Raw genomic sequence first — 26570 nt, 5'->3', positions numbered from 1 at the left:
AGATGGGCTGTGGGAGAAATAACGTGTACAAACGTTCTACAGACAGAGTGAGTTAAGAAAAGCTTTGTTTAAAAACAAATATCATTTCTCGAAATCTACACTCAGCAAATCGAGATCGCTTTACTTGTTCAGGAGGTGCGGTGGCTGGTTAAGCGCTTGGTTTCTGAATCGGGGGTCCTTGGTTCGAATTCTTGTAAAAACTAGGAATATTAATTTAGGGCACCTGTGAGTCCACCCACCCAGCTAATGGGTACCTGACATTAGTTTAGGAAAAAGTAAAGGCGGTTGGTCGTTGAACTGGCCAGATGACACCCTCACTAATCCTGGCCACAGGAACAGATGACCATAAAATCATCTGCCCTATAGATCATAAGGTCTGAAAAGGAAACTTTTTAAATTTACATCTTGTTTACTTTAAACTCCAGGGAAGCAGAAAGCAGATTCCGAACACATGTGACGCTCCTGTTCCCACCTTGAAATAGACTACAGAATGAAACAAGTTTGTAAGTCAGCTGTCCTACACTAGTTTTCTTTGCGTAGTCAATTTTGAGGACATTTCTTTTGTGTAAATACATTCATTAAATAAACAACACTAATTCACTAAAGAAGTCAGTCAGCATCGTCAATGTTGTTGTTGTTCTGAAATGTAGGCCTTGGGTTCAAGTCTGTGTCCTCTATAGATTCTATAATGTAGACGTGTCTAACAATAGGATTATGGCAGCCATGAGTTTTCGTGCACTTCGGTAAGAGGATGCCATTGTTTTTACTTCAAAATTACGAAATAGTAAGTCAACACATACACATACTCATGTTCACACCCACACACGCAATCGAACAAAATAAAGAAAGACACAAAAAATATCCATTCTCACGTGGGACAAGTTTCAATTGTATGCAAATGGGGCGGATTGTTGATTCCAGTATTGTGTAGTTAACAACATCAACAACAACAAAGTTGATAACAAAAAGTTATAAATATCAAAACGTTGTTTGAGTTATCATTAATCGAAGTGGACTCGGTAAGTTAAAGAGCTTTTAGTTTATTTCACTTATTGTATATAGTATTTGTGTTTCACATGAGTAAAATAAGAGAAATATGTCCCTGAGTAAAGTCACTGTCATTGAAGAGATATATATATTTCTATTTGTATAGATATAGATCTATAGGCTTTCTATTTCAAGTGAGTAGAATTTAACATCTGGACCTGAGTTTAATCTATCAACATTTGAAATGCTAGACATTGAAGCTGTACATCTAGTTGTATATTACCATTGTAACTTCAAATCAGTAGAATGACAGCTCTTTATGACTGTATCTGATGACCAAATGAGATTTTGGTTATTGGGTTATTTGTTTTTAATCCCTGATATTTTCTTTTTTTTTCTTGCTATAATTTTTTTTTATTTCCTACTATTAGCTCCCACTTTTGTCAATGACTTACTTACTAAGACTTAGATCCTCACGCGCCTTTTGGTGTATGAGGTGGCAAGCTATCTCCACAGAGGTCGGAAATAAGTGACTTCCACAGCCTATGCCTAGCTCACTCTCACGGAGTTTAGCCACCCCCCCCCCTTTAAAAAAGGTGCTGCGCCATGTTATAGGTGGACGGCCGGTTTCGGCTTTTCTCGTTTCGTCTTCCAGGTTATGACTTTGTTAAACTTGTTTTGTCTTGTGAAAGGATCTTCATCAAAGTCAGAACCCCGACTCATAAATCTAAAATCACAAGTAAAAACTTATACATTATTTATTTTGGCTACAATTTCACACATAGTAGTAAGATTGGTTAGCTCAGATTTGAGAGTGTCTCTTGCTAATTATACAATAACAAGATTGTCATTGTGTTCGATCCCCCTATCGGCCTAGTGGTTTTTCTCTTTATTTTTCAATGACTAATAATCTATTTATGTATTTATCTTTCTCTCTCTCTTTCTTTAAATATATATATATCATGGGCGTAGCCAGGATTTTTTTTCGGGGAGGGTTTTGGGGGGGGATTCCCCCCCCCCCCGAACCCCCCCCCCCTGCTGAATAAAATTATATATATATATATACATATATGTGTGTGTGTGTGTGTGTGTGTGTACATAATTAATCTTTATTACATTCTGACCCTTTCGGAAGACGTTTATTGTTCATTGTAGACTCCCCGCCCTTGCTAGCAAGGAGGTTTGGGGGAGTTCGCAGCGCTCCGCCAGCGCGGGGCGAAGCCCCGCCGCCGAGCACTATTTCTGGTATTGAAAGCCAACAAAATGCATATTCTGAGGTATCTACAGTGCATTATCTTGCTATTAAAAAGTTTTATTTCAAAAACCTAATGTCCTATTCTTACTGACTTAGACCCTCTCGCGCCGTTCGACGCATTTTCCGGCAAGCTGTTTCCGCAACTTTTATTTTGCGTAATTCATTTTGTGTGAGAACATGTCCCGCAAAACCTCTGTCACAACCTTACTAAGGATTCGACTCCCAGTTCGGCATATAATTTCTTTGATTTAGACCCGATCTCTATGACTGACTCCTAGAATCTGTCTTAGCCATCTTTGTTGAGACACATTTAATGATTTTCAATTTTGGCAGAAGACTATTCACACTTTATTAATGGAGCCCAAGCCACTGGTAGAAATTTGTAACCTTTCTTGACTACGCTCTTGGAATTACATGCCTGTATTTCGCTTTAGATTTTATATCGAAAAGGAAAGTTCTTTCGTCAAATCATCAAATTCACAAGTTTTAAACTAAGAAATCTCTGGAGTTTTTTTGTTTTGTTTTTAATTCAAAACCCCATTTAGCTACGATCATAGAATTTGGTGACTGTAGTTTGCTTTAAAATAATATTGAAGAGAGAGGTTTTCAACTCTAAACGCTCTGTAGGGGAATTTTAAATTCAAAACAATCTGGGTTTTAAACTTTAAAGAAAAAGCCGTCTGGAGAAGGGGGATTTAAACTCAAAACCCCTTTGGCTACGCTCATAGATTTTATAGTGTGTAATTTGCTTTTTTTTATATTGAAGAGGTACTTTTTAGCTTCAAACCCCAACTGGAGGGGGGGGGGGGGGTTAAACTCAAAACCCCTTTGGCTACGCTCATAGAATTTTGAGTGTGTAATTTGCTTTTTTTTATATTAAAGATGGGGTTTATCGTAAATTTAGGAGGGGGTTTTTAAATCAAAATTTTCCTCAACTGTGCTGTTGGAATTTGGGGATTGTTGTTTGCATTTTTTTTTGTTTTGTTTTATAAAATAGGGGGATTTAACTGCAAAAAACTCTGGTAGGGGGTTTAAAATTCAAAACCCCCTGTAGGGGGTTTTAAACTCAAAGCCCCCTGGTAGAGGGATTTGTATCTCAAAACCCCCTGATAGGGTTTTTTTAAACCTCAAAACCCCCTGGTAGGGGGATTTAAACTCAAAACCCCCTAGTAGAGGGGTTTTAACTCAAAACTGCCTCGGCTGTGCTGTGGTAAGTGATGATTTAGTATTAAAATCTCACCTAAAATAAACAAAATGAAAGCAAAAATGAGTCACTTAATTCCGTTCCCCCCCCCTAGGGGGGGATTTCATTTCGGGTGGGGGGGGGGTTTGAGCCCCAAGAAGCCCCCCTGGCTACTCCCATGATATATATATATATGATATATATTTATATATATATAAATTTTAGTTGCTTTCAGGCAATATCAGAATACAAAGGCTTTAACAAAAAGAAAAAGAATATTGTTATGATATTAAAATCTTGTCATCGCGTCTCAAGTATTTTATATACCTAAGCACTCAAGCTTGCAACACTCAACACAAATTCCTCAAATCTTGTAGGAAAGTAATAGTCTATGTCAATGTGTGAGTCAGGAGTGCATCTTGTCTCCCCTCCTCTTCCTATTATAGTTTTATACTTACACAAACAAATACTAAATTTAGAATATGGTTTAATTTTTTTTTAAACCAACAGGAAATAAGCAGACCTTTAAAAAAAAGTATTCCGCTATTTTTCCAAATGTACGAAAAGTTGCTTTGCAAAATACAAGGTTTGGAATCAAAAAATGCGCAAGCTAAATGTAGAACCTATATTTGTATTGCATTTGTGATAAGCAATATGTTAGCATCAGTGTACGTTCAAAAAGTGCACGCTTACACACACACACACAACCCACAAACATATATATATATACTTATATGCATACATGAGTGTCTGTATTTGTAGTTGTAGATGAATTGGCTACCCATCTGATCTCACTGGAAAATATGTGTACTTTAATTTTCTAAAAATAGAATGATTTTCCATGTACCAAGGTGACCTAGCAACATGAGACTGCGTGTTGCAATAAACAAATTAATGTTACATTCAATAATAAGCTGTTAGATTTTGTTAAAGATTAGACACAGTAGGTCATACTGCGAAGAGAAGAAATAGTCTGACGAATTGCTAATACAAGACTGACTTAGAATTGTGTCATATCACGTTGCTACGTAGTGTTGATGGACTATTTCAAGCAGATCGAGCTATTTTGGGATTGTTATGAATGGAAATTACTTACGATTTTGGGTGGAACAGGCGGTTCCAGTGATGTCCGCTACCAATTCTAATAATCGTGACCCTACATAAACTGAGAAGACCATTGGGGGTACTATATATAGGGTTAGTACTTAGTGTGCTCGCAAAGAAAATAAAATGAACTCTGAAACCGACACTTTGACTGACGTTCGAGTTTGAGGACTTTTGGGGACTCAATTCTGATTATTTTTTTTTTAATATTATCCTAGAAATCCTTGTGAGTGAGGGAGGTTCAAATCTCTTGTAAAAGCTCTGGACAAAAAACGTACAGGTAATCTTCTGACAATGGATTTGTGAGAAACAATGAATAGCAAACTATATGAAACTTAACTAATCATCTACATCTGCAAATATTATTTGTTTCAAATTGGAAAACACAATTTTCTTACATAGCCTAGGAAATATGCAAGTGCTGTTCTGAAATGATTTTTATAGACATAAGAATATAACTGTCACACTTCAACCGGAGGATTCCAGCTCCCGTCACCTCAGCGTGGCGCCTCAGGTGGAAACGTCCAGTACTGGAACTAGATAGGATAGGAACGGCAAGCGACAAGGCCCCTATCCAGGCGATCCTATTTTTAAAAATCTTATTCGGGGTGGGGATAGAACAGATAACCCGGTAACCCATTCCAAAACGTCCGCCACGCGGTTACACACAGGGGGCCGTCAGACCTGGTTTCTGGATAGGCGGTCCTTTCACGGATACTGTGGCTTTACTAGTATAGTAATGTGAGGAAATTCTTCCTAGCGAACTCAGCCTTCGGCCGCTAATATTCTGTTCCGTTTACAGTATGCTATGTAAATGTCACGGCCGGTCTGGATAGCAATATGGTCGTAGGTATAGTTGAACCCTCGGACAGGACAGAGAAGAAATCTATTCAGATGGCCAATAAGGATAATGGCCCTACAGACCCGATTTCCTACTGGACTTCATTAAAGATCACGCTTAAGCGTAGGCAGGACACAAGGTCTAGGCTAGTCGCAAGAATGTGACGTCACATGATTATGTGTGCAGGTTTACATCTAAAAGAATTTAACTCAAGGAAAGACATTTTATGACATCTTAGTAATGTTTGACAGATCAGTGCCACCTCCTCCGCATGTCAGATGATTTAGAGAAGAAACAATACAAGTCTACCTCCTCAAATAACATCGTGACATAATTGGTATCTCAAACGTATGCGGCACTGTACACTTAAACGGCTGTATCGTCATATTTGGGAACATTCCGACGGCTGTATGTGGCATACTTGGCAACTCCTCCACTAGATTACAGATATTTCACATCTTTCGATGACCTATCATAACCACTACTGGAATACCTACAATTATTAGCAACAACAGAGTAATTCAGCATCTTCAACGAACGTGACAACTACTAAATGATTACTCAATTTCATGCTACTTTGAAGTCTACTACTAGAGATCTTGGTGATAAGGTTGGTATTAACTTACGTCATTTTAAAGACTTTCAACTGAGAACGTCTTATATATTTCATCACTATCGACATTGTTTTACATACTGCCTAAAGAAGTGGCAACTACTATTTACTATCACTTACAAGTGAATACAATTATCATCGTATAATAATAATTGATAAGGTATTATTGAATCATTATACTATTCTATAGAAAAGCCAAGTGCATATTAACTGACCTTAATTCAACTCTACTATGGATTTACGTTACTTATTAACAAGTACAAGAATACATTCAAATAATTTAACATGGAAGTGAATTAAATTTCAATACTACAAGATTTTCTTGACGTGGCCGAAGAAATAGGCATGCATAGACTTGACAGATTACGATGGGCAAAGAAATACGCATGCCTAAACCTGACAGATTGCGATGGGCAGAGCAAATGGTAGAATAATATGAAAAAAAAATAAACCAAGAAAAAAAAAAGAATAGCCCAACGCAAAGACTAGAATGAGGCAGAAGACATTTCTCCATGAGTGCTTAATGAAAGACAGAGAAGTAAAACTAACTAGACCAACTTAAATCCAGTATCAAACAATAAACAATCTCGACAATGAAACGTTTATGAGACGAAGCGAAAACAAAACTGAAACCAATGAGCAAATAGTCGTTCCGCAAACACACAGACAAGAATTACATCAGGACACACCAAACCCTTTTCTGGACTTATGGCGGTATCCAGAACAAGGACAAGAATTCTACAACATTTCTATTGGACAAGAATAACGAAAGATGTAAAAAAGTTCGTTAGTACATGTGTCCTATTTGTTAAATGAAAAGACCTAAAGGTAGACACATTCAAGCACCATTTCAAACTGTAGGACTCACAGACAAACCATTCCAGAAATTCAACAAATACATTATTGAACCTTCACGTTATGGAATAAATGATCTCATCTTGTAAACAGTAATGCAGCTGGTAACACAAAGTTGGCCAATCCAAACGAAAGTAACTCTGATACTATTAAACTCAACAATATAGCGGCAAACATATCAACAGAAACAACTGCTGCTTCATTATATTCATTAAAGAAAGTCAGCAAGAAACTGCAGGGTTTTCTTTATTTGAAATCCTCTACGGAGCAATCCGAGGGGACCTCTGGCAGCACTAAAAAATCATTGATGGCACCAAGTCATAATACATCAGCAGCAAAAACAAAATTTTAACATGTCATAGACACAAGAAATATGGTCATACAAGCATGTCAAAAAGCTAAACAAGAAACAGCAAAAGCCAACATAGCTACTTAAAGAAGAGTGAAAACAGAACTTTGATAAAATCGCAACCAGGAGATAAAGTCGAATAATAAATAACAGATAGATATGAATACGTTTTTTATACAGTGGCAAGTTATCATGAAAATCGCTAGACTACGAAATTGAAATCAACAACAAAGTGAAAGTTTCACACATCAATACGTTACATAAATATAATAAGAAATAGAAGAAAAGGAATAAGAAACCGTACAAGGATAAATAATTTCGTTAACAGTTCTTCAAGAAAAGGATTGAAAAAACTCCGAATCCAATATCAACGCAAACTGTATCATGGAAAAACAAAGTTCAATAATCTGTCATCTCGAAGAAAGAAACAAGTATCACAATAAATAATTATTAAACAATCATCACCGTTGTTCCAGGCTAAACATAAGTTATACAACATGAGATCAATTGAACCATCATCACCGTTGTTCCAGGCTAAACATAAGTTATACGACATGAGATCAATTGAACCAACGTCCCCGTTGTTCCAGGCTAAACATAAGTTATACAACATGAGATCAATTGAACCAGCGACAAACTAAGGAGATAACGACCAGATCCACTACCATTCCGATATAGAGACTTTCTACAACAAGAAATCATCCAATTACTACAATAAGAAATACCTGAACATTCAAATTCACCCTACTCAGCACCTATCGTACTTAACTTCACAGTTCTGCAACACCTAGAATGTCTGTGGACTTAAAGACATCTCAATAAGATAACTCGTCTAGTTTCATACCCTATGCCAAATCCAGAAGATATCATCACACAATTTGCAAGAGCAAAATACTTAATAAAATTAGATCTTTCAAGAGGATATCACCGAATCCCAATAAAAGAACAATGTAAACTGTAAACCATATACAGCTTTCACTACTGCGCTCGAACTTTTCCACTTCAACTAGTCAATTCTATTCAACTAGTCAATTCAATTCAACTAGTCAATTCAATTCATCTTATCAATTCAATTCAACTAGTCAATTCAATTCAACTAGTCAATGCAAGTAATACCTTCAATATATTACCAGTTCACCGTCAAAACCATACCAGGGAAGATGATTGTCTTAGCATACAGCCTGTCAAAATGTGCTTAGATTAAATCGAAGTAGATGACATGTCATAGCACTTCAAGAGAGCAACACATCGACTATTCAATCCAAGAAAAGACACTGTTTCGTACATCGTCCACAAATCTTGGGAAGAACAAATTAGAATCCACATTGTCTTCGAAACACGAATTTAATTTCCAATTTGGAAATATCATCACCCTCTCATTTTTTCCCCCTCCATTTTACCCTTTTTTGTAAGTGAGCTCCCTGTCCTGCTGGACATGTTACTAAACTTTGTGAGCTCCCTGTCCTGCTGGACATGTTACTAAACTTTTGTTTAAAATACCTGGGCAAAAAATGAGGAGGAACAACTTCTGGATATAAACAGCTTCACAAAAATCGTCAAACACATACGCAAACACATACACGGATACACACACAAGTCATATACGTCATAAATGCAATGTCAAGGATCATTGCTATTGAACAAATGTCACAAAAGATCTTAAGGTGTCTGTACATATGAACAAGCTTAACTGCCTCTTAGTCTCTCTTTAGTATGTAGAATAAGGTAGGTCTCTATTATTCGTTTTTTGTTTCTCAGTCAGCTGTTGTTCATGTATGGTGTTATTGGTATATATATATTTGTTAAAAGGTTGCCATACGTCAACTGTGAAGAGATTTGTATTTAGTACAGCATAAACATGGAGAAGCGGGTTGCTGTGATAGGAGCGGGGTCGTCTGGAATCACTGCCGTAAAAAATCTGGTGGAGGCTGGATTTAACCAAGTGGTCTGCTACGAAAGGCGAGATGTCATTGGTGGCCTGTGGTTTTATAAAGAAACTGTAAGTTTATTTTTCACATTGTGTCTTTCTTAATTTCGGTTGTAGGAACTACTGCATTAAAGTAAGAAAGTTAATACGAAAGTATTGTAAACAACAACTTCACTTTGAATGGCGATATGTTGCTCAACTTTAGAATCTCTAACCCTAATTCCAATAGAGATATTTTAATTCGAGAATCTCTATATATAATTCTCTTCATTGCTCATAAGTTTGGACACCAAGCAATGGAAAGATTTCTCTTTTATTTCTGCAAGTCGGACGTACCCTACGTAATTTTAGATGCGAAAAAAAAAAAAGGGGGGGGGGAACAAGCACTGGCGGATCCAGGGAGAAATCATAGTTTGTGAATAGTTTAAAAATTAACCAATTAGTTATTTTAACTACTAATTATTTAGTCTGGTATCTCCAACATGGGAAAGAAATTTACTTGTCTGAAGTGGTGGTATAAGCTGAATTAGTACTCTTTATAGGTCGCCTTTCTAAATTGAAACAAACAATAAATAAATAAATAAATAATCTTCTCTAGTCATAATTACCTCACTAGCAGAGTGGCTAGCACGTCGGCACGAGGAGGCGTGAGCTTCGAGGTCAGTTTAGGTCGTTCTGTTTTTTTTTTGTTTCTTTTTGTAAGTGTTTTTACAAAATGCACCCAGATATTACTTTCTTCTTCTCCCCCCCCCCCCCCCCCCATTTTCCAACTGGTCCAGATAAGTGACAGCATCATAGTTTATTGAGAAAGCTACTAGCATGAAATAACGCTAAACAAAAACAATAGGTAAAAGTATTATCAATCGCACAGATTTATTGTTGTTGGTCTAGATGTATTACAAATTTAATGACATGACTGATAAAAACTAATTGATACAATTACTTTTTTTTTTCAAAGTAATTAAAAACTCCTTTATCTCACTTTCGGTCAGAGTGTTACAAGGTCATCTGTCTAGGAAGACAATAGATGTTTATATTTGCATCTATATTTTTATTGTTACAGTAATTACGCTGAGGTAGTCTATCGTAGTCAAACTGAATTTCCATTTGTTTGGACCAAGACAAATTATCTTATCTTATCTTATCTTTTATGTTTTCTTGTTTTCCTTGTCTCTTTCACGACTAGGCGGCCCGATGGAATGACGAGGCATGTGTCAACAGGTCCACAGTCGTCAACACCAGCAAGGAGTTCTTGGCCTACTCGGATTTCCCAATGCCAGACTACTTTGCGAACTTCTGTCACAATTCTGATGTAAGAAAATCTCTAGATTCATTTTCTTTTAATAAGCAGCAATTACGGTTAAATCTCGGCCTCCCATATTTTTATTATTAAATACACATCACTTAATATTTAGACCTTATGATTATAAATAGACATTTGAATGTTGCGTAGAGACATTACATCTTAATGTAATCCAACCAAGTCTCTAAAATAGTGTTATAACTATTATGGCTACGCGTGTAGAGGTAGCCATTGTGTAATCAGCTGACACATGTTACACTGGCCTGCGTACTGCGGGCTGACACATGTTACACTGGCCTGCATACTGCGGGCTGACACATGTTACACTGGCCTGCATACTGCGGGCTGACACATGTTACACTGGCCTGCATACTGCGGGCTGACACATGTTACACTGGCCTGCGTACTGCGGGCTGACACATGTTACACTGGCCTGCATACTGCGGGCTGACACATGTTACACTGGCCTGCGTACTGCGGGTTGACACATGTTACACTGGCCTGCATACTGCGGGCTGACACATGTTACACTGGCCTGCGTACTGCGGGCTGACACATGTTACACAGGCCTGCATACTGCGGGCTGACACATGTTACACTGGCCTGCGTACTGCGGGCTGACACATGTTACACTGGCCTGCGTACTGCGGGCTGACACATGTTACACTGGCCTGCATACTGCGGGCTGACACATGTTACACTGGCCTGCATACTGCGGGCTGACACATGTTACACTGGCCTGCATACTGCGGGCTGACACATGTTACACTGGCCTGCATACTGCGGGCTGACACATGTTACACTGGCCTGCATACTGCGGGCTGACACATGTTACACTGGCCTGCGTACTGCGGGCTGACACATGTTACACTGACCTGCGTACTGCGGGCTGACACATGTTACACTGGCCTGCGTACTGCGGGCTGACACATGTTACACTGGCCTGCATACTGCGGGCTGACACATGTTACACTGGCCTGCGTACTGCGGGCTGACACATGTTACACTGGCCTGCGTACTGCGGGCTGACACATGTTACACTGGCCTGCGCACTGCGGGCTGATTCATGTTAACACTTTCCGTGTAAATCACCTGTCAATGTTAATGGTATTGTTAAAAATATTCTGAGTGCAACAAAGTAGTTTGTGGAAACAGTGTATCTTTTATTAGTGGACAGATAAGCTAAAATTCTAACGGGGTTTGGCGATATTTGGTACATTATGCAATAAAGATTCCGTTTCATTTGCTAATTCTCGCCCTGATATATCCGCTGACTAGTCTAAAGATGACGTCAATGCTTGCTCGAGGCTCACTGTACACTTTCGTTTGTCATCACACTGATGGCTCTTCAAGCTGACAAGAAACCCTAATAGGTTGTGAATTGATTTCAGGTGTTCAAATCTCGACTCCAAGGATTAACAATTCTCTTGAAGCAGGTTATCCTGCTTCATAATTTCCAGGTTTGACGTTTAGCTGGAAAGATTGTAACAACTTCCATGTTTTTAGCCAATCCCTGTGCTCAGGCAGAGGCTTAGTGAGGGGGGAGGGTAAGGTGGCACGATGCCCGGGCGCCACCATAGGGGGGCGCCACACACACAGAGGTCCCTATATATGCTTTTTGTAAATTGGGGGGGGGGAAATTGGGCGCCAATAAAGTACCTTGCCCCGGGCGGACATTTTGCTCACTACGCCTTTGCTTTGCTGTATCACGTATCTGAGTAACCCATCATTTGTGCGGGGCCTATGAATGTGCGGGGCCTACAGCTGGCGGCACTTTTTATATCCCTTCATAGTTTGCAAAATATATTATATTTTCTACATATAATACGATGATAGCGTGTATATCAATTCGTTGATCAACGTCAATCAATCGTGTGCACTGTGTAGTCAGTTTATCAAAATGTGAAGCTTTAGTAAAAGGTAGCCTAATATTAACAGCTCAATACGGATAACGAAACAAACATTCACTGGATCTTTAAGTGCATAATTTGTACATACGTGCCCTTTAACCTTGTGTTGTTGTTTTTTTAATAGAATTTTTTTTTTTCGTGATATGTATTTTTTTTTCTTTTTTAGGTGGAAGAGTATTTGAAAAAGTATTGTAAACATTTTGGTATTGAAAAATACATCAAGTTGAACACCGAGGTTTTGAGCCTTAAGAAACACAGATCATATGAGAGGTAAATGTAATATAACACATGCATACTAATGATTACTATTTTTCTTACTTTTCTCTAAAGTGAAATCCTGGAATGCTCAAGCACTGAACGGTCTCTGTCCATTATTTCTTTGGAAGGAGAGTGGAGAGGGGATCTGGGATAGGGTTTCCACTCTGTCTTAAGACGTTAACCAATGACAACTTGTCTCGTGTCTGAACTGGACTTTAAAATTCGCGCTCTTCAATGAGATTTCTTTGACCATCATTTACAACTGAGTCCTCGTTGTGTAAAATATAAAAGACATTTTAATAAAATAGCAGAAATATTGATACATTAACTATGATGTAGATCATATCCAAAAATAACTGAATTGACTAAATGTGGATTACATTTATAACTAAACATTGAAAGAAGAAAACAATCTTAAGGTTATTGTTTTGCTTTGACAACAGAAGCTAAGAAAATGGGTGCTTTGAATTAGTCTTGGTGAAAACAAAATGATTGACTTACACAGGCGTAACAAGCAATTAAAACAAAAACAATAAACAAGCTGAGAAAAGTAGTCCAAGTTGCGATATGTTAAACAAGATAAACGCAGAGAGAGAGAGAGACAGAGGGAGAGAAAGAAAGACTTGGTTGTACACTTAGTGGCCCTCGTGTTTCTAATTTAGCAGATTCCTAGTAATGTCCGGGTGATGAATTAACAGGCAGACCAATAATCACTTTCATATATTTTAAAAGTCTCCTATTTCTTTTTTTTTTTAGCTGCCCCAGAAAGGGGATTAAACTCTATAAGTTTTGTGTAGTCTGTCCGTCCGTCCTTCCCGTTTAGATCTCGTAAACTAGAAAAGATATTGAAAATCCGACATCATTATATTTTAGACCTTTGAAAGTTATAATACAACGGCTACTTTTTTTTTCGAAAGCGAAAAAAATAATTTTTAAAATCAGCAATGCAAGTAGCTTTTTTTTTCTTAAAAATACACCACTATTAATAGTAACAAACATACGATGCTATTTAATGAGGTAGATGGCCACTTACCATATTTTAACACATTTATGAAAATTTCAGATTATTTTTCAACATTTTTTTTATATAAATGTATTGTTAAGTTAAGTAAGTTCTGTCATACTAACTACTACATTTACAAAAAAAAAAAAAAGTTAACTTTTATTTTTAAAGAGAAAAAATCGATTTAATATGCCTATTAGTGGAAAAATAATTTAATACAACAATTAATAAGTAGTTTGTCATATTATCGCTTGAACTATAGTGCTCATCTGAACATTAGAAACATAGCTAAAGGATTATATATATATATATATTTTTACGAAGATGTTTTTTTTTCTTGAGGCTTTAAATGAGAGATTGACCCTTTATAAAACAATTAGATCAATTAGATACTCATTATATGACATCAGTTAGGTCAGATTTACATCCAACTTCACCTTAGCTTACACCTAGCCCTTGGTCTGCTGGACCTTTGGGGCACCACACAAGATCTGCCAACCTTCTTTCTCCATTTTTTTTCTGTCATTTGATTTTGATTGAATTCTGATATTCTTTCTGAAAATATTGAAACTTTCCTGGGTAGACTACTTCGGGGGCCGATTTTGAGTTTGTGTTTCCAAACAAACTGTCTTTGTAAACTTGTTTGTTATTCCTTTTTTGTAAGTACACTTTAAGATTGACCAAAGTCAGATATCTAGCTAAAAATTACTGTTGTAATGTTGATCAGAAATGAGTCTCTGGCATTAGTGTCTAGTTCAATGCGGGAAACAAATTCAAGGCATGACTAAATGTTGAACCGAAATTGAGATCCAGTTACTATAAATAAATATGTTTGCCTGTCTGCTTCTCTTTTTAGCACAGGAAAGTGGGAAATTCAAGTCAAAGATCATTCCACTGGAAATGAAAGCCTGGAAGACTTTGATTTTGTCATTGTGGCCAATGGTCACCATGGAGAGCCAATCTTACCAAAATTTCCTGGTCTCGAGAACTTCCAGGGAGTCGTAAGTAGTTGAAGATTTTCTTTGATTTTTGTTCAATATGAGTTTTGACACATCTGTTATTGTAGCTTTTTATCAAACAGTTAATTTTAAAATTAGTTTTCTATTATTTATCCTGGAAATTAGTATTTATTACGTGGATTTCTCTTTGATAATAATAATAATGAAAAAAAGATAATAGTCAATAAGACTGCTTTATTGATTTATTGATCTTTATTGGAAACGTAATCACATGGACTTTTTTCTCAAATTAAAACAACAGCAGTAACATTCACATAAATAGAGCAGACCCGTTCCCTAGTCAAAAAGAAGCGATAATACAGTCTAAACGAATAAGGAACGGACGAGGGTTTTTTTTTGTTGTTGTTTTTTTTAACGTTCACTTCGAGTTTTGTTTGACAGAAGACGCCCACTTCGCGACGACTTTACGTAGTTATAATGGAGAAGGTTGTAGTTGTCTTCAAAGATCTTCACGACTTTGCTGAGGCAGAATAATATAAATATGTAATGATAAATATGTTATAAAAAAATGATTTAGGAGTTTAAAGCAAACCATTTTTATCTCTTCAGACAATGCATTCTAGAGATTACAAAGACGTCCGCTCCACGAGCGGTTCTCGGGCTGTTATTGTGGGCATCGGAAACTCTGCAGGCGACATCTCAGTTGAACTGGGCAAGTGCATGAAGGTAAAGCAATCTATGAAATGTGTGACCATGTGACATAAACCGCTTAGCTGCCTAACAAATGTATTTGGGTTCTACTTTCAATGTAGGCAAAGTATTTTAACGATGAGTTATGTTTGCTGAGCGCAGCACTGAAACCTTCTTTCTGATACTCCATGCTCCCAAAGACCATAAAAATGATTGCACCAGGGCGCGAGTTGTAATCTACTCCTCTGCGCGTTTGTCCGGGCTTCACTGACAGTTGGTAACGAGAATAAACAGTTATTGGAAAATGTAATCAGTTAACTCATATCACTGCACTCATATCACTATATGTGTTATTCTAAGACATAATGAATCTGGTCTAGCATTTATGGATATTTATGACGATGTAATATGGGGTACAGAACAAATGAATAATATGGCATAATACAATATGACCCAAATGTAAGTTTAAGGGTGGCCCAAACGTAAGTTCAGTTATTGTAGACTATTTATTTCAGACTTCGGCACTAAAACTGGGGAATTCATTTAGCTAGCATAAAATAATAAACAAATTACAATCAGCAGGGAAAACGCTGTGTATATAAGTTAGAATTATACTCTGAGGAATGTTTTATATTGGTATTACTAAGCAAGTAACTACAACCAATTAAAAGGTAGCTCAGTAACAAAACCTACTTTTGGGCCAGCCTCTACAGACCATTACTCAAATCACTAAATATAAATGCATAATATAATAGTGATACTTACAATGTACCGCCTACATCGAAGATAACACGTCACCAAGCAACTTGAACAGCATGTTTCCATTTACATCGGTCGATACACATCTCTCAGTCTCTAAGCTGACACAAAGAACCGACCCCAGCTGGTTCCCTAGACAAACTAAGACTCATCCCTCTGTCTTCACCTTTCTGAAAGACTATTCATAGAACAACGACGAGACGGCTTGCTCAGCCACGTAACTCATACAGAGACACAAATAGATCAACTTAACCGAGTTCGGAGACCAACAACTGCATCGCCCCACGATTGGACGACACAAAGCACTAAAATTGCCAACAACAGATTTGAGCTAAAAGTTAGAAGGAAGAATGAATTAAGTTTGACCATAACAAGAATGCGAAAGATATTGTCGTGCTAAATTGTGAAGATACTCATGACACGCGCCGAGTCTAATATCAATGAAAGATACGCTAAACAAAAGAAATTTTAAATTAAACAAGAACAAGAAGAATATAAAAAATACTTTTTTTTTATTTTAGAGACTATACCTCCTTTATACAATTTGAAGAGAGATTTTTTTTGTTCTTAATGACAGGGGGGCTTCTATGTTTTACATTGTTACATGTAGATGTTTCTAAGTTTAATTTTATATATTCTGGGTATTTCAAATTTATTTTTGGTATCTCTAGGTGTTTCTAAGTACTAGAAGTGGAGCCTGGTTTCATTTCAGACTACATACTTCTGGACTGCCTTGGGATTATTACTATCACAACAGACTAGGACATTTTCTGAGACAAATTCTACCACGTTCCTACAGGTACACTACTAATGTCTCCTCCATCCACGCTCCAGCCTCACCGTGTAACAGTTAAAAAAAAAACAAAAAAAAAAATCAAATACCTAAGTTTGTTTCTTTTAATAATTATTGATGTATTAATATGGAGGAGCTAAGGCGGAGTGGTAAAGCACTTGGTTTCCGAACGAGTTGTCCCGGGTTCGAAGCCTGGGATTTTAAATTCTGGGATCTTTAGGACGTCTCTGAGTTCACCCAGCTCTAATGGGTACTTGACATAAGTTGTGTAAAAGTAAATGCGGAGGTCGTCGTGCTGGCCACATGACACCCTCGTTAACCGTGGGCCACAGAAACAGGTGAACTTTACATCATCTTTCCTATAGATCGCAGGGTCTGAAAGGGGAACATACTTTTACTTATATATAAATATATTAAAATTGTTTGTTTTTATTTTAATAAGCATTGAATTTTGTTTCATTCTATCGAATTTCGATCCTAAAAAGTCAGAGAATGAATATTAGTTCATTTCTAAAATGTTGACACAGAGGCGTAGTGAGCAAAACGTGTGCTCGGGGCAAGAAACTTTATGACATCTCATAGAAATATAGGCTTATAAATAACAAGTATTCAATAATAGTAACATAATACAAATAACCTTAGAATATATATATATAATGTAATAGATTTATACTGTTTCAGCTTACAGTGAACCAAATGATCCCCACTGATTAGTGTGCTTAGAAAACGTTCTTGTTTGGTCAGTCAACGTTGAATCGTTCCATGTTCCTCGGTAAAGTTCCCCTTTGGGACCTTGAAATCTATAGGGCAGATAATGTAAAGGTCATCTGTTTCTGTGGCCAACGGTTAACGAATGTGTCATGTGGCCAGCACAACGACTTACCACCTTTACTTTCCCCAACTAATGTCAGGTACACATTAGAGCTGGCTGGACTCAGACGTGCCCAAATACCCAGAAATAAAAAATCCCAGTCTTCACCAGTATTCGAACCCAAGACCCCGGTTCGGAAGACAAACACTCTACCGCTCACCCTCAGAGTTAGCTGGCTCTTGGGCGTCATAAATACCCAGAAATTTAAAATTCCACCATTTACCGGTATTCGAACCAGAGTCGCCCAATTTGAAAGCTAATTGCCTTACCACTACGCCACCCCCCCCCCCCCCCCAATAACCAAAGCATCAACTTTAATTATAGCTCTTCAACATCGTTCTCATCTCTCTTCAGGAATTCTAAGGTCAAGGATAAATTAAAGAAGAGGTTCCCTCACGACCTCTTTCATCTGACCCCAGACTTTGAGCCAGACGATGCCAACCCGACTTTAGTTGATGATCTGACAGACAAAATAGCATCAGGAAGAGTTGTCATCAAGCCTAACATTAAATTATTCACAAAAAAAGGTTTGGCCATAAAGTTATTAAATAAAGTCAATACTTCCTGTAAGATATATAAGTGTTTTATCTGGGAAGATTTTTTTCTACTTTGACATTTTCTGTTTGAAGATTGATGCGGGACAGCTTTCGCTCGTCCCGACGTTAGCTTCACTTTCTTTGAAGACTCTAAAAAAAAAATTATTTCAACATTATTCCAGGTGTTATCTTCGAGGACGGCACTTTTGAAGACAACATTGATTTGGTAGTGTTCGCTACTGGCTACAATATTGTCTATCCCTTCATTGTAAGTATCTTGCGTTTAGAGGTAATATATATAATGGAAAATGCATTTCATGGTGACATTGACATTAATTTAGACGTGCTAAGTGGTAGCCCAATGTTATGGTGTATGGTCCCACTGAAAAGGTTGTGTATAAATAATTAAATAAGAAATAAGTATTCAATTAAAGAGGTAAACTACTGTATTCATATGACGTATACAAACCGACGTAAAAAAATACTATTGGACTTATTTCTTTTCTAAAAGGACAAAGAATTACTGAATGTGCAAGACAATAAAGTCAGTATGTACCTGTTGATGTGGCTGCCAGAACTTACAAAGAACACTCTTGCCTTCCTTGGATTGTGTCAGCCAATCGGCTCCATGTTTCCAATCGCTGAAATGCAGAGTCGCTTTATAGCAAAAGTCTTCAAAGTAAGTTAAACATTGAGGACAAATTATTTTAAGAATGTTTCGTCTTCTGCTTCATGTCCTTTTGGTTTAGTTATGCATTGAGCAGAAGAGTAATGGTTTTTAGGTTTGCTGTTGACTTGCCATGGGTTGCTTATGCTCTAGGCCAGGGGTGCTCAACCTGTAGATCGCCACCCCTTTGGGAGTCGAATGACCATTTATCAGTGGCCGCCTTAGATATTCGGAATTAATTTTTTTTTCATCATCTGTTGTTTTTTTTTAATTACGTCTTTAACGTGCTGGCACAAGCCTATTTGTACGTGCTTGATATGCATTGAGATGTGTAGTAGCGGAGGAGAGGGACATTACTCGGATAACATTATTACTACACACATTATGAAACGACCGACATGCATCAATAAAATAAACTAAAACGTGGAGGAGGGGGGGGACAATTGCGTCATTTCTAATTAAGTTTTCTCTGCCATATGTATGAGGCCGAACAAACCTTCGGGCTTCTGCCGATAATGACGTATCTTACTTCTGAGGGCTGATAAAGTCCAGAAATCCAGACTTGACCATAATTAAAACTTAACAGCCCTTTAAGCTTTCTATTTGGTGGCTCTCAGTTAATAATGATAGAGGCCAAAGACATAGCTCGAATTATCATTGGAGCCCAATTCTTTACTAAATTTAGTGTAATTTTATTAACTGATGACAATGTTCACGGGAAAAAACAGTTGAAATGTCTGCTGATATTATCAATCAGGTAATTCATAAAATATGATATCTTATCCTTTTCCGATATTTGGCATCCATGTTGATGAATCAACAGTCGTTGTAATTTGTTCCCAATTATTGGTTTTCTTAAGATATATACATAATACCGATTATAAAGATTAGTCTCTATGCAAACTTCTTGAAATGACCTCTGCAGCACCTGATGTAATTGACAAAAGCTAGTTAATTCTCGGAAAAGTAAAAGATCATTTGGAAACATATGTGTGGATGTCTGCACAGATGCTGCTTGATTGAAATGTCCGGTACAGAATGAGTCACCATAAGAATGCATCGTACCTCACTGTATAATTCATTGATATATACTAGCAACAAAGATTCTGCCACAGGCATTACATCATTAGCAAGGCAGCTACATATGATTTCTCTTCAATGTCTGATACAGCATTCTGAACATATTTCATAAATAAAAACAAGCTCAACCTTCGCAATAACTTTGGCGTGCTTTAAAATATTTACACAAATATAGACAACAATAGTGTAGCTAAAGTTTAATGTGTTAAAGACTGTACTTTTTCCAAGCTTATCAATTTTTTTTAAATTATCATTTATGTATGCAACAAAGAGATTATAAACCCGCAATAAAAAAGTAACTGAAGCGTAAATTATTTTACATTAAATGGAGCTCTGGCTATATGATCAGTCTCTAAGAATGGAATTAACATCAGTGATCTACATATTGATAACGATTTCATACCATTAGCTAAATCACATATACCTAGGCTTATGAACGAAAATTTATGGATGGGGGTTGCCTCCAATTGAAAAATTGTATTAAGGTGTCGTGGAGCTAAAGGGTTTGAGAACCGCTGTTTTAGACTTCAGAGAACACTTTTAACCCTCGCCATCTCCAGTAGGATGGCTGTCTGGTAATGTGATATGCGGACTGGACTGTCGTTCATTGGTCTCGATGGTCGTCAGTTGGAACTTTGCCCGCAGCCATCCCCGCTCGTCCAGCGAGAAGTTTTTGGCTAGGATGTATTTATCTTCAAATTCTTTGTATCTAGATTAATCTAGAAATTGTGTAATGATTCATGGCTGCAAAACTAATAAATTGCTTGGCGTTTCATGCAAAAATATTACTTTGTGATTAACATTATTTTTTTTACTTCCTAATAAAGTCTAGACGTCAATAATTTAAAAATGTAAAAATAAAAAAAAAGAGTTAGTTTTCTATGAAAAACTTTCGACGGATCCACAATTCGAGTGGACAGACTAGTTTCTATAGCCTTAGCGAGAACATTCTCTATATGGGATCCAACTTCTAGCTGAAAATCGTGTCACAAATGTATACAAATGTCACTGGAATGCTACTTGTCACGTTGATAATAAGATACTAATAGTCTTCAATACTTAGTTATCATGGTCTTCTTAAAGTAGATTTGTGATAGATCTTCTGTTGTCGTTCCAGGGTGAGATTGTGCTGCCCTCTAAGGATGACATGTGCAAGGAGATTTGCGCAAGGAATAAATGGCAGAGCAGCATCTATCATGACTCTCCTAGAAATACGATCCGAGTGCCCTGGCTCCCTTATCTGGACCAGCTCGCCAAAGCAGTGGGCTGTAAGCCTAACATGTGTAAGTTTAAACTGCTTCATGGTGACTTTGAATGTTAGCGATATGTTTTCTTGCTGCGTTGTCACACGATTTGGCTGGATATTTATTTTTCTATTCACCTTAAAGTGTTGCTATTTTTTCAGCTTGTATCTTAGTAGAGAAGTAATATTTTAAGGGGAATGCTAATTCACGTACTCTGACCGATACCTGGCAATTTTGGTGGAAATTAAGGGCAACCAAGTAACTTGGACAGTTTTTCTGCAAAATCAGTGGCGTAGCCTCCATGGCTAGAAGGGGTTCAATGACTGAACCCATGACCATTAAAGACCCACAAGAGCAATTTTTGAAAATTCAAATCATAAAGTGTTGAATGTAAAAATGTAAATGTTTTGTATTCTAAAAAAAAAATAAAAAATTACCCAGCGTCTACTGTGGTATTTTATTTCTGATATAAATATTATAGGCTTACAAATATAAAAGATGAGATACATCCAATCAATGTTAGCCTTTCTAGTATGATGTAACAATCCTCCATTTGGCGTCTGTCGCGAATGTTTAAAATTTGGAACTAGCGTGACACGAATAATGAATACAATTTCTTATCTATGTGATCTATTTGACTTTTAAGTATGATCTAGCGTTTACATGTTTTATAGTACTTAAGATAAATACTACATTCCTCATTAATCTTCGGACTCTTTAAGACAAGTTATACTTAAGATGTTAACACAAATCAGGCCTACTTTATGTTCTCCTAAGGGTTAAATATTCAAGCGATATCCATCGGAGGAAAATTTTGACCAATTGATATGCTTTTCTGCTTATTGTCAACTCTAAAAGTGTGAGCGCAATCAAAGTTTGGCAAAAATGGCAAAAGCTCAGCTTAAAAGCAAAAAAATTTCAGTCTTCAAAAAGAGCTCGATCATGGAGGCCACTTAATTCACTTCGCCTGGGGCCTCCAATTATTCAAAGTCCGGCACTGGAAAGGGGAAATACGATAACAGCCTCTCGCGCTTTAATTTATTACTATCTTTTGTTAAATCCTTTATGATAAAAAACAACACCTGTTTAATCATCTGGTCACTTGTCTGGTCACTTCAATAGTCATAAGCTTTGACTTACAAATCAGAGCATCTTTTACAAAGCAAGCATTGTCCATGAAACTTGATCATTTTAACGTTTAGAAAAGATTTCATGATCCGTTGTGCTACTTCCTGTGCCTAACTTCTCACATACAAATGTAGCTTAAATTAACAATGCAAAGAGGACACACAATGTGATATACATTTAGCTTTCTTGTTGACATGCTTGCAAAGAGGACACACAATGTGATATACATTTAGCTTTCTTGTTGACATGCTTGCAAAGAAAAACAGTTTGCCCATTCCTGGCATATCACTGAAATCAGTTCGAAAAGATGTTATTGTGACGTTTAAAGAACCAATGATTTGAAGTCTTCATTATTGACTTTCTCGCTTTAGATAAACTCCTCGTCACTGAACCACGCCTGTTCTGGAGATTGTTAACTGGACCAGGAGTTTCCTACCAGTACAGACTCGAGGGCCCCAATGCATGGCCGGGCGCACGTCACGCTATATTCACAGTGGTAAGACGTTGGGCATTTTTTTATAGAAATATTTCCTCTGTGAAGTCATAACAGACTGTTAATATAACAATGTGAAGAATTATGTTACAAAATAATTTGTAATTAGTTAAAAAAAATAACGAGATGTATATTGTTTGTTTTAGTGACACTGAAAGGGCCAAAACCGCTATTAGTTTTGTGCTCCATATTTGTCAGTCGGTTCGGGTGTTTTCTCGTTTTGTCCTTTGTGTTATTGAAAATCCGAATTCAGCATATTTTGTAGCATACAGAATAGGTGCAAAGTCTACGTTTTGAGTTATGTAATGTTATGTTATGCTGTTTTTTTTTTAATTAAGATAAGCATATAGTTTTAAAATACACATACAAATGCACACCATTTAATAAACGTATTTAAAAAGTTATAAAGTATGCGTTCAGTTGAGCAATAATCCATCCCACACATATATATATATTATTAAACACAAGGTCAATGACAATGTTTCATTATTATACTAACACGTTATGTAGTTACTTGCAATTTTCTCCAATACTTTCACCTCTCCCTTAGTCTATTGGAATGATACAGCACCACACATGATCTGTCGACCGCCTCTCTTTATTTCTTTTGTCTCTAGACGGAATTAGAGACTCCTCCATAGACAGGACCATCCGCTCCATAATGCTGTCCTCCCATCGCTTTCCTTGTCTGCCCCTCCCTGGTTCTGTTCTCTGCATAAAAGTCTCTGTGAGCCCAAAGGATCTTGTTATATGCCCGCATAATCATAACTCGCGTTTTACAAACTTGATCTGTATATAAAATACTTATTAAAATTTTCTATTATTTCAGTTCTTACTATGTGCTGTACATTAGCTTTTTTTTTTTTTTAGATGGACAGAATAAAGAAACCTTTTGCGACTCGGCCATTGGTTCAGAGAAATGCATCATGGGGCAAGCAGTTTGTCTTGATGACCATGAGTTTCGTCGTTTTTGCAGCTGCAACTTTTTTTGCTAGCGAGGACAGCAAGTGGTACTTGAAATGCTTTTAACCGTAGGCGTACTCAGAGCTCTGTTTACATTGTTCTTATTCATGAATTACTTGGAGCAAGATGGCAGCTACAATTGTCTTATCTGACTTATAATTGTTATAATTGTATTTTTTTATAAATCTGCAAAGTTTAAATTTTAATAATGTATGTTCATATTAAGTTTATTTGTTTCGTTATTGTAATATTTGAATTCGTCTTTTTCCGGATAAATGCTAATGGAATCAGGGACCTCTGGTTCTGCCTAAGCATTAAAATGCAAGATGTTGAAGGTTTTGATTAATTCTTGTTGACTCATCAAGCTATAATGCCTACTTTCCTCTTTCCTACCGATCCAGAGATTGCGTTTCATTGGATAGAAAAGACAAAGCAGCTAAATTTAAAACACTAGAATACTTAAACATGTATGAATCAATTTTTTTTTTGTTTTCCTGCAATCGTCGCCTTCATTTTAAAAAAAAAATACCGTATTTATATGAAGAATATTTATAGAACCTCAAAATTGTACAATGTTTCTGTTAAAAAGGTTGATACCAATTGATATCTATATCAGCAAAGACTGTATTTCTATTCTTTCTATTGATTTTTTTGTCTTTAACAAGTTTGTAGTATTTTATTTTTACCGATAATGGAAACTTTAGAAAATCTTGTACAGGCAACTTGACTATCATCATTCACTTTGAAGGTTGCACATACAGGGAAATAGAAACAGATTTTGTCAAAGAATTATTACTTTTTTAAGGTTATGAGTAATAGTATTGCCAAATTATAAATTTTATTAAATGTAATGTATTAATGAGGGCAAATATTATTATGTGTAAATGGATCATGTTCAATTTATATCATTTGTAATATATTTACCGTATATAAAAAGTATTTTAAAATGTTTCAGTTATATTTGTCACAATAAAATCATTGTTTTAAAGCATCTGACCTTTTTTTCTATTATTTTTTTCAGGTATGTTTTAAAAAATGTACATATAATTAAAAGATTAATTATATATAAGAAAAACATTATTAATATATAATATCATAAAATTAATTCTTTTAAATACGATAAATTGATATTTGTAGTACACATTTTTTACGCAATCAGAGTTGAGATTGAAAGAAAAGAAAATGACATTTCTACATATCTTGAAGTCACTTATGATACGAGACTAACTTGGAAAAAAATAATAGAAAAAAATATAAAGTAAAGGCATCCTAAGATTAAGATAAAGCAACTCAGGACAGCTCTTGTAAACCTTAACATCTACATCAAGGAAACTGTTCTTCAATGGATTCCAGCACACATTGAACTAGAAGGCAATGAAAAAGCAGACCTACTGGCCAAAGATGGAAGAATGAACAACAAATGAAAATCTCTCTCTACCCAGAAGAAACGATGAAAATAATAGAGAGTAGAATAAATGAGAATTGGTCCAGCTCACATCCCAATGACAAGAAAAAGGACTCCTATTATAAGCTATCTCGACATGACCAACGCATAATTATTTACTCAGAACCTGACACAACAGAATGAGACAACATATGTTCCGGAAGCTTAAAGTCGGGACGAGCAAAACCTGCCCATGTGTAACATCACCATGAATGCTGACCATATCCTTCAAAGCTACATAATATATTGTTACGAATCTCACTATCCAGGCTCTCTGCAAACTGCACCATACACCACCAACTTAAAGAACTTGACAAGTCAGGGCTCCAAAATAACGTAAAGGTTTAATGTCCATAAATAACAGCAAATACTGTACAATTGGCAGCACGTAGAACAGTACAAATAGCTCTGCGATAACAAATATCTCTCCGATAACACCGTTCCGCCGTATCAAGTCTTGCACTGGCCTCTCCGTCTCGTTCCGGGCTTGCACTGGGTTCAACAGTTCGGGACTGACTTCACACACTTGGACTCGTTGTGTCGGACTCGATCACAGACCAAGATCAAGACGCCGTTCGTCTCAACTGTACTTGACAGTACCCCGCACTGAACCGTCGTAATGCTCCGTACAGAACCACACCGTTGAACTGTGCTGTAGTCGACCGTGTTCTGAACTCATGTCGTGAACCCGCTTTCTGAACCGTCTTGACTGCGTCACCTCCGCTATTATATAGGGTCCCTACTGGCCTTCTCGAACCGGACAGAACGTCGCTCGACCATTCTGGGACGCTCCTGAGCTCTGTTCACGACGCCGATCCTACTCGAACCTTCATGTTGTTAACTCGTCTCGGCCGATCGTCGTAACTCGTCACGGTTGACCGCTCGTCTAGCGCTGGCCTGGGGCGATTTGCGTCGGCTGACTACACTCACACCACTACCCCCATCTGTGCCACCACCAGGTTTATAACAATATCAATACTTCAATTATACTACGTAAAATAAAATATTAAAATAAAAATTAATGTAGCTCTAACCGGTTGTCGACTTTGACACGCTCCTTGAACGAAGAGTGCTACCAATCAGGCCTGTGTGCATAATTGAGCATATTGGTATTTTAATTATATAGCCATATAGAATTAGATATTTACTTCTGATTTACAACTCTAAATATCCAGTCTAGAATAATTCGATTACTTCTAGATCTAGACTCTAGGCGTAATCAATATTAGTTTTACGTAAAATCTAAGATAATCTAACTATAAACTTTTAGCGACTTTAAATGTAATAAACAACCCAGTTATCGGTACACTACGGCTGACTACGCCATCTCTTTTTTAAATCCGATTTCTAGCCAA

The 26570-nt window shown here is 36.9% G+C and overlaps 1 protein-coding gene across 2 annotated transcripts; it reads left to right on the top strand.

Annotated features, from left to right (window-relative positions):
- Positions 1 to 998: 998 nt before the first annotated feature.
- LOC106068006 (flavin-containing monooxygenase 5-like) lies at positions 999 to 24764 on the top strand. 2 transcript variants are annotated; one of them, XM_056008161.1, is made up of 13 exons: positions 999 to 1019; positions 8997 to 9186; positions 10301 to 10426; positions 12494 to 12597; positions 14445 to 14589; positions 15157 to 15273; positions 16668 to 16795; positions 18015 to 18187; positions 18379 to 18464; positions 18708 to 18875; positions 21061 to 21226; positions 22687 to 22811; positions 23679 to 24764. In XM_056008161.1, the coding sequence occupies exons 2-13, from the start codon at positions 9046 to 9048 to the stop codon at positions 23835 to 23837; spliced, it is 1638 nt and encodes a 545-aa protein (XP_055864136.1). In that variant the 5' UTR covers positions 999 to 1019; positions 8997 to 9045; the 3' UTR covers positions 23838 to 24764. The 2 variants fall into 2 exon arrangements, with proteins under 2 accessions (XP_055864136.1, XP_055864135.1); XM_056008160.1 differs by lacking the exon at positions 999 to 1019 and adding an exon at positions 4691 to 4809.
- Positions 24765 to 26570: the final 1806 nt, after the last annotated feature.

The sequence above is a fragment of the Biomphalaria glabrata genome, chromosome 13, assembly GCF_947242115.1.
Source record: "Biomphalaria glabrata chromosome 13, xgBioGlab47.1, whole genome shotgun sequence".
NCBI lineage: Eukaryota > Metazoa > Mollusca > Gastropoda > Planorbidae > Biomphalaria > Biomphalaria glabrata.
The sequence above is the reverse complement of the archived record's forward strand: the minus strand, read 5'-3'. Positions and strand labels throughout refer to the sequence as shown.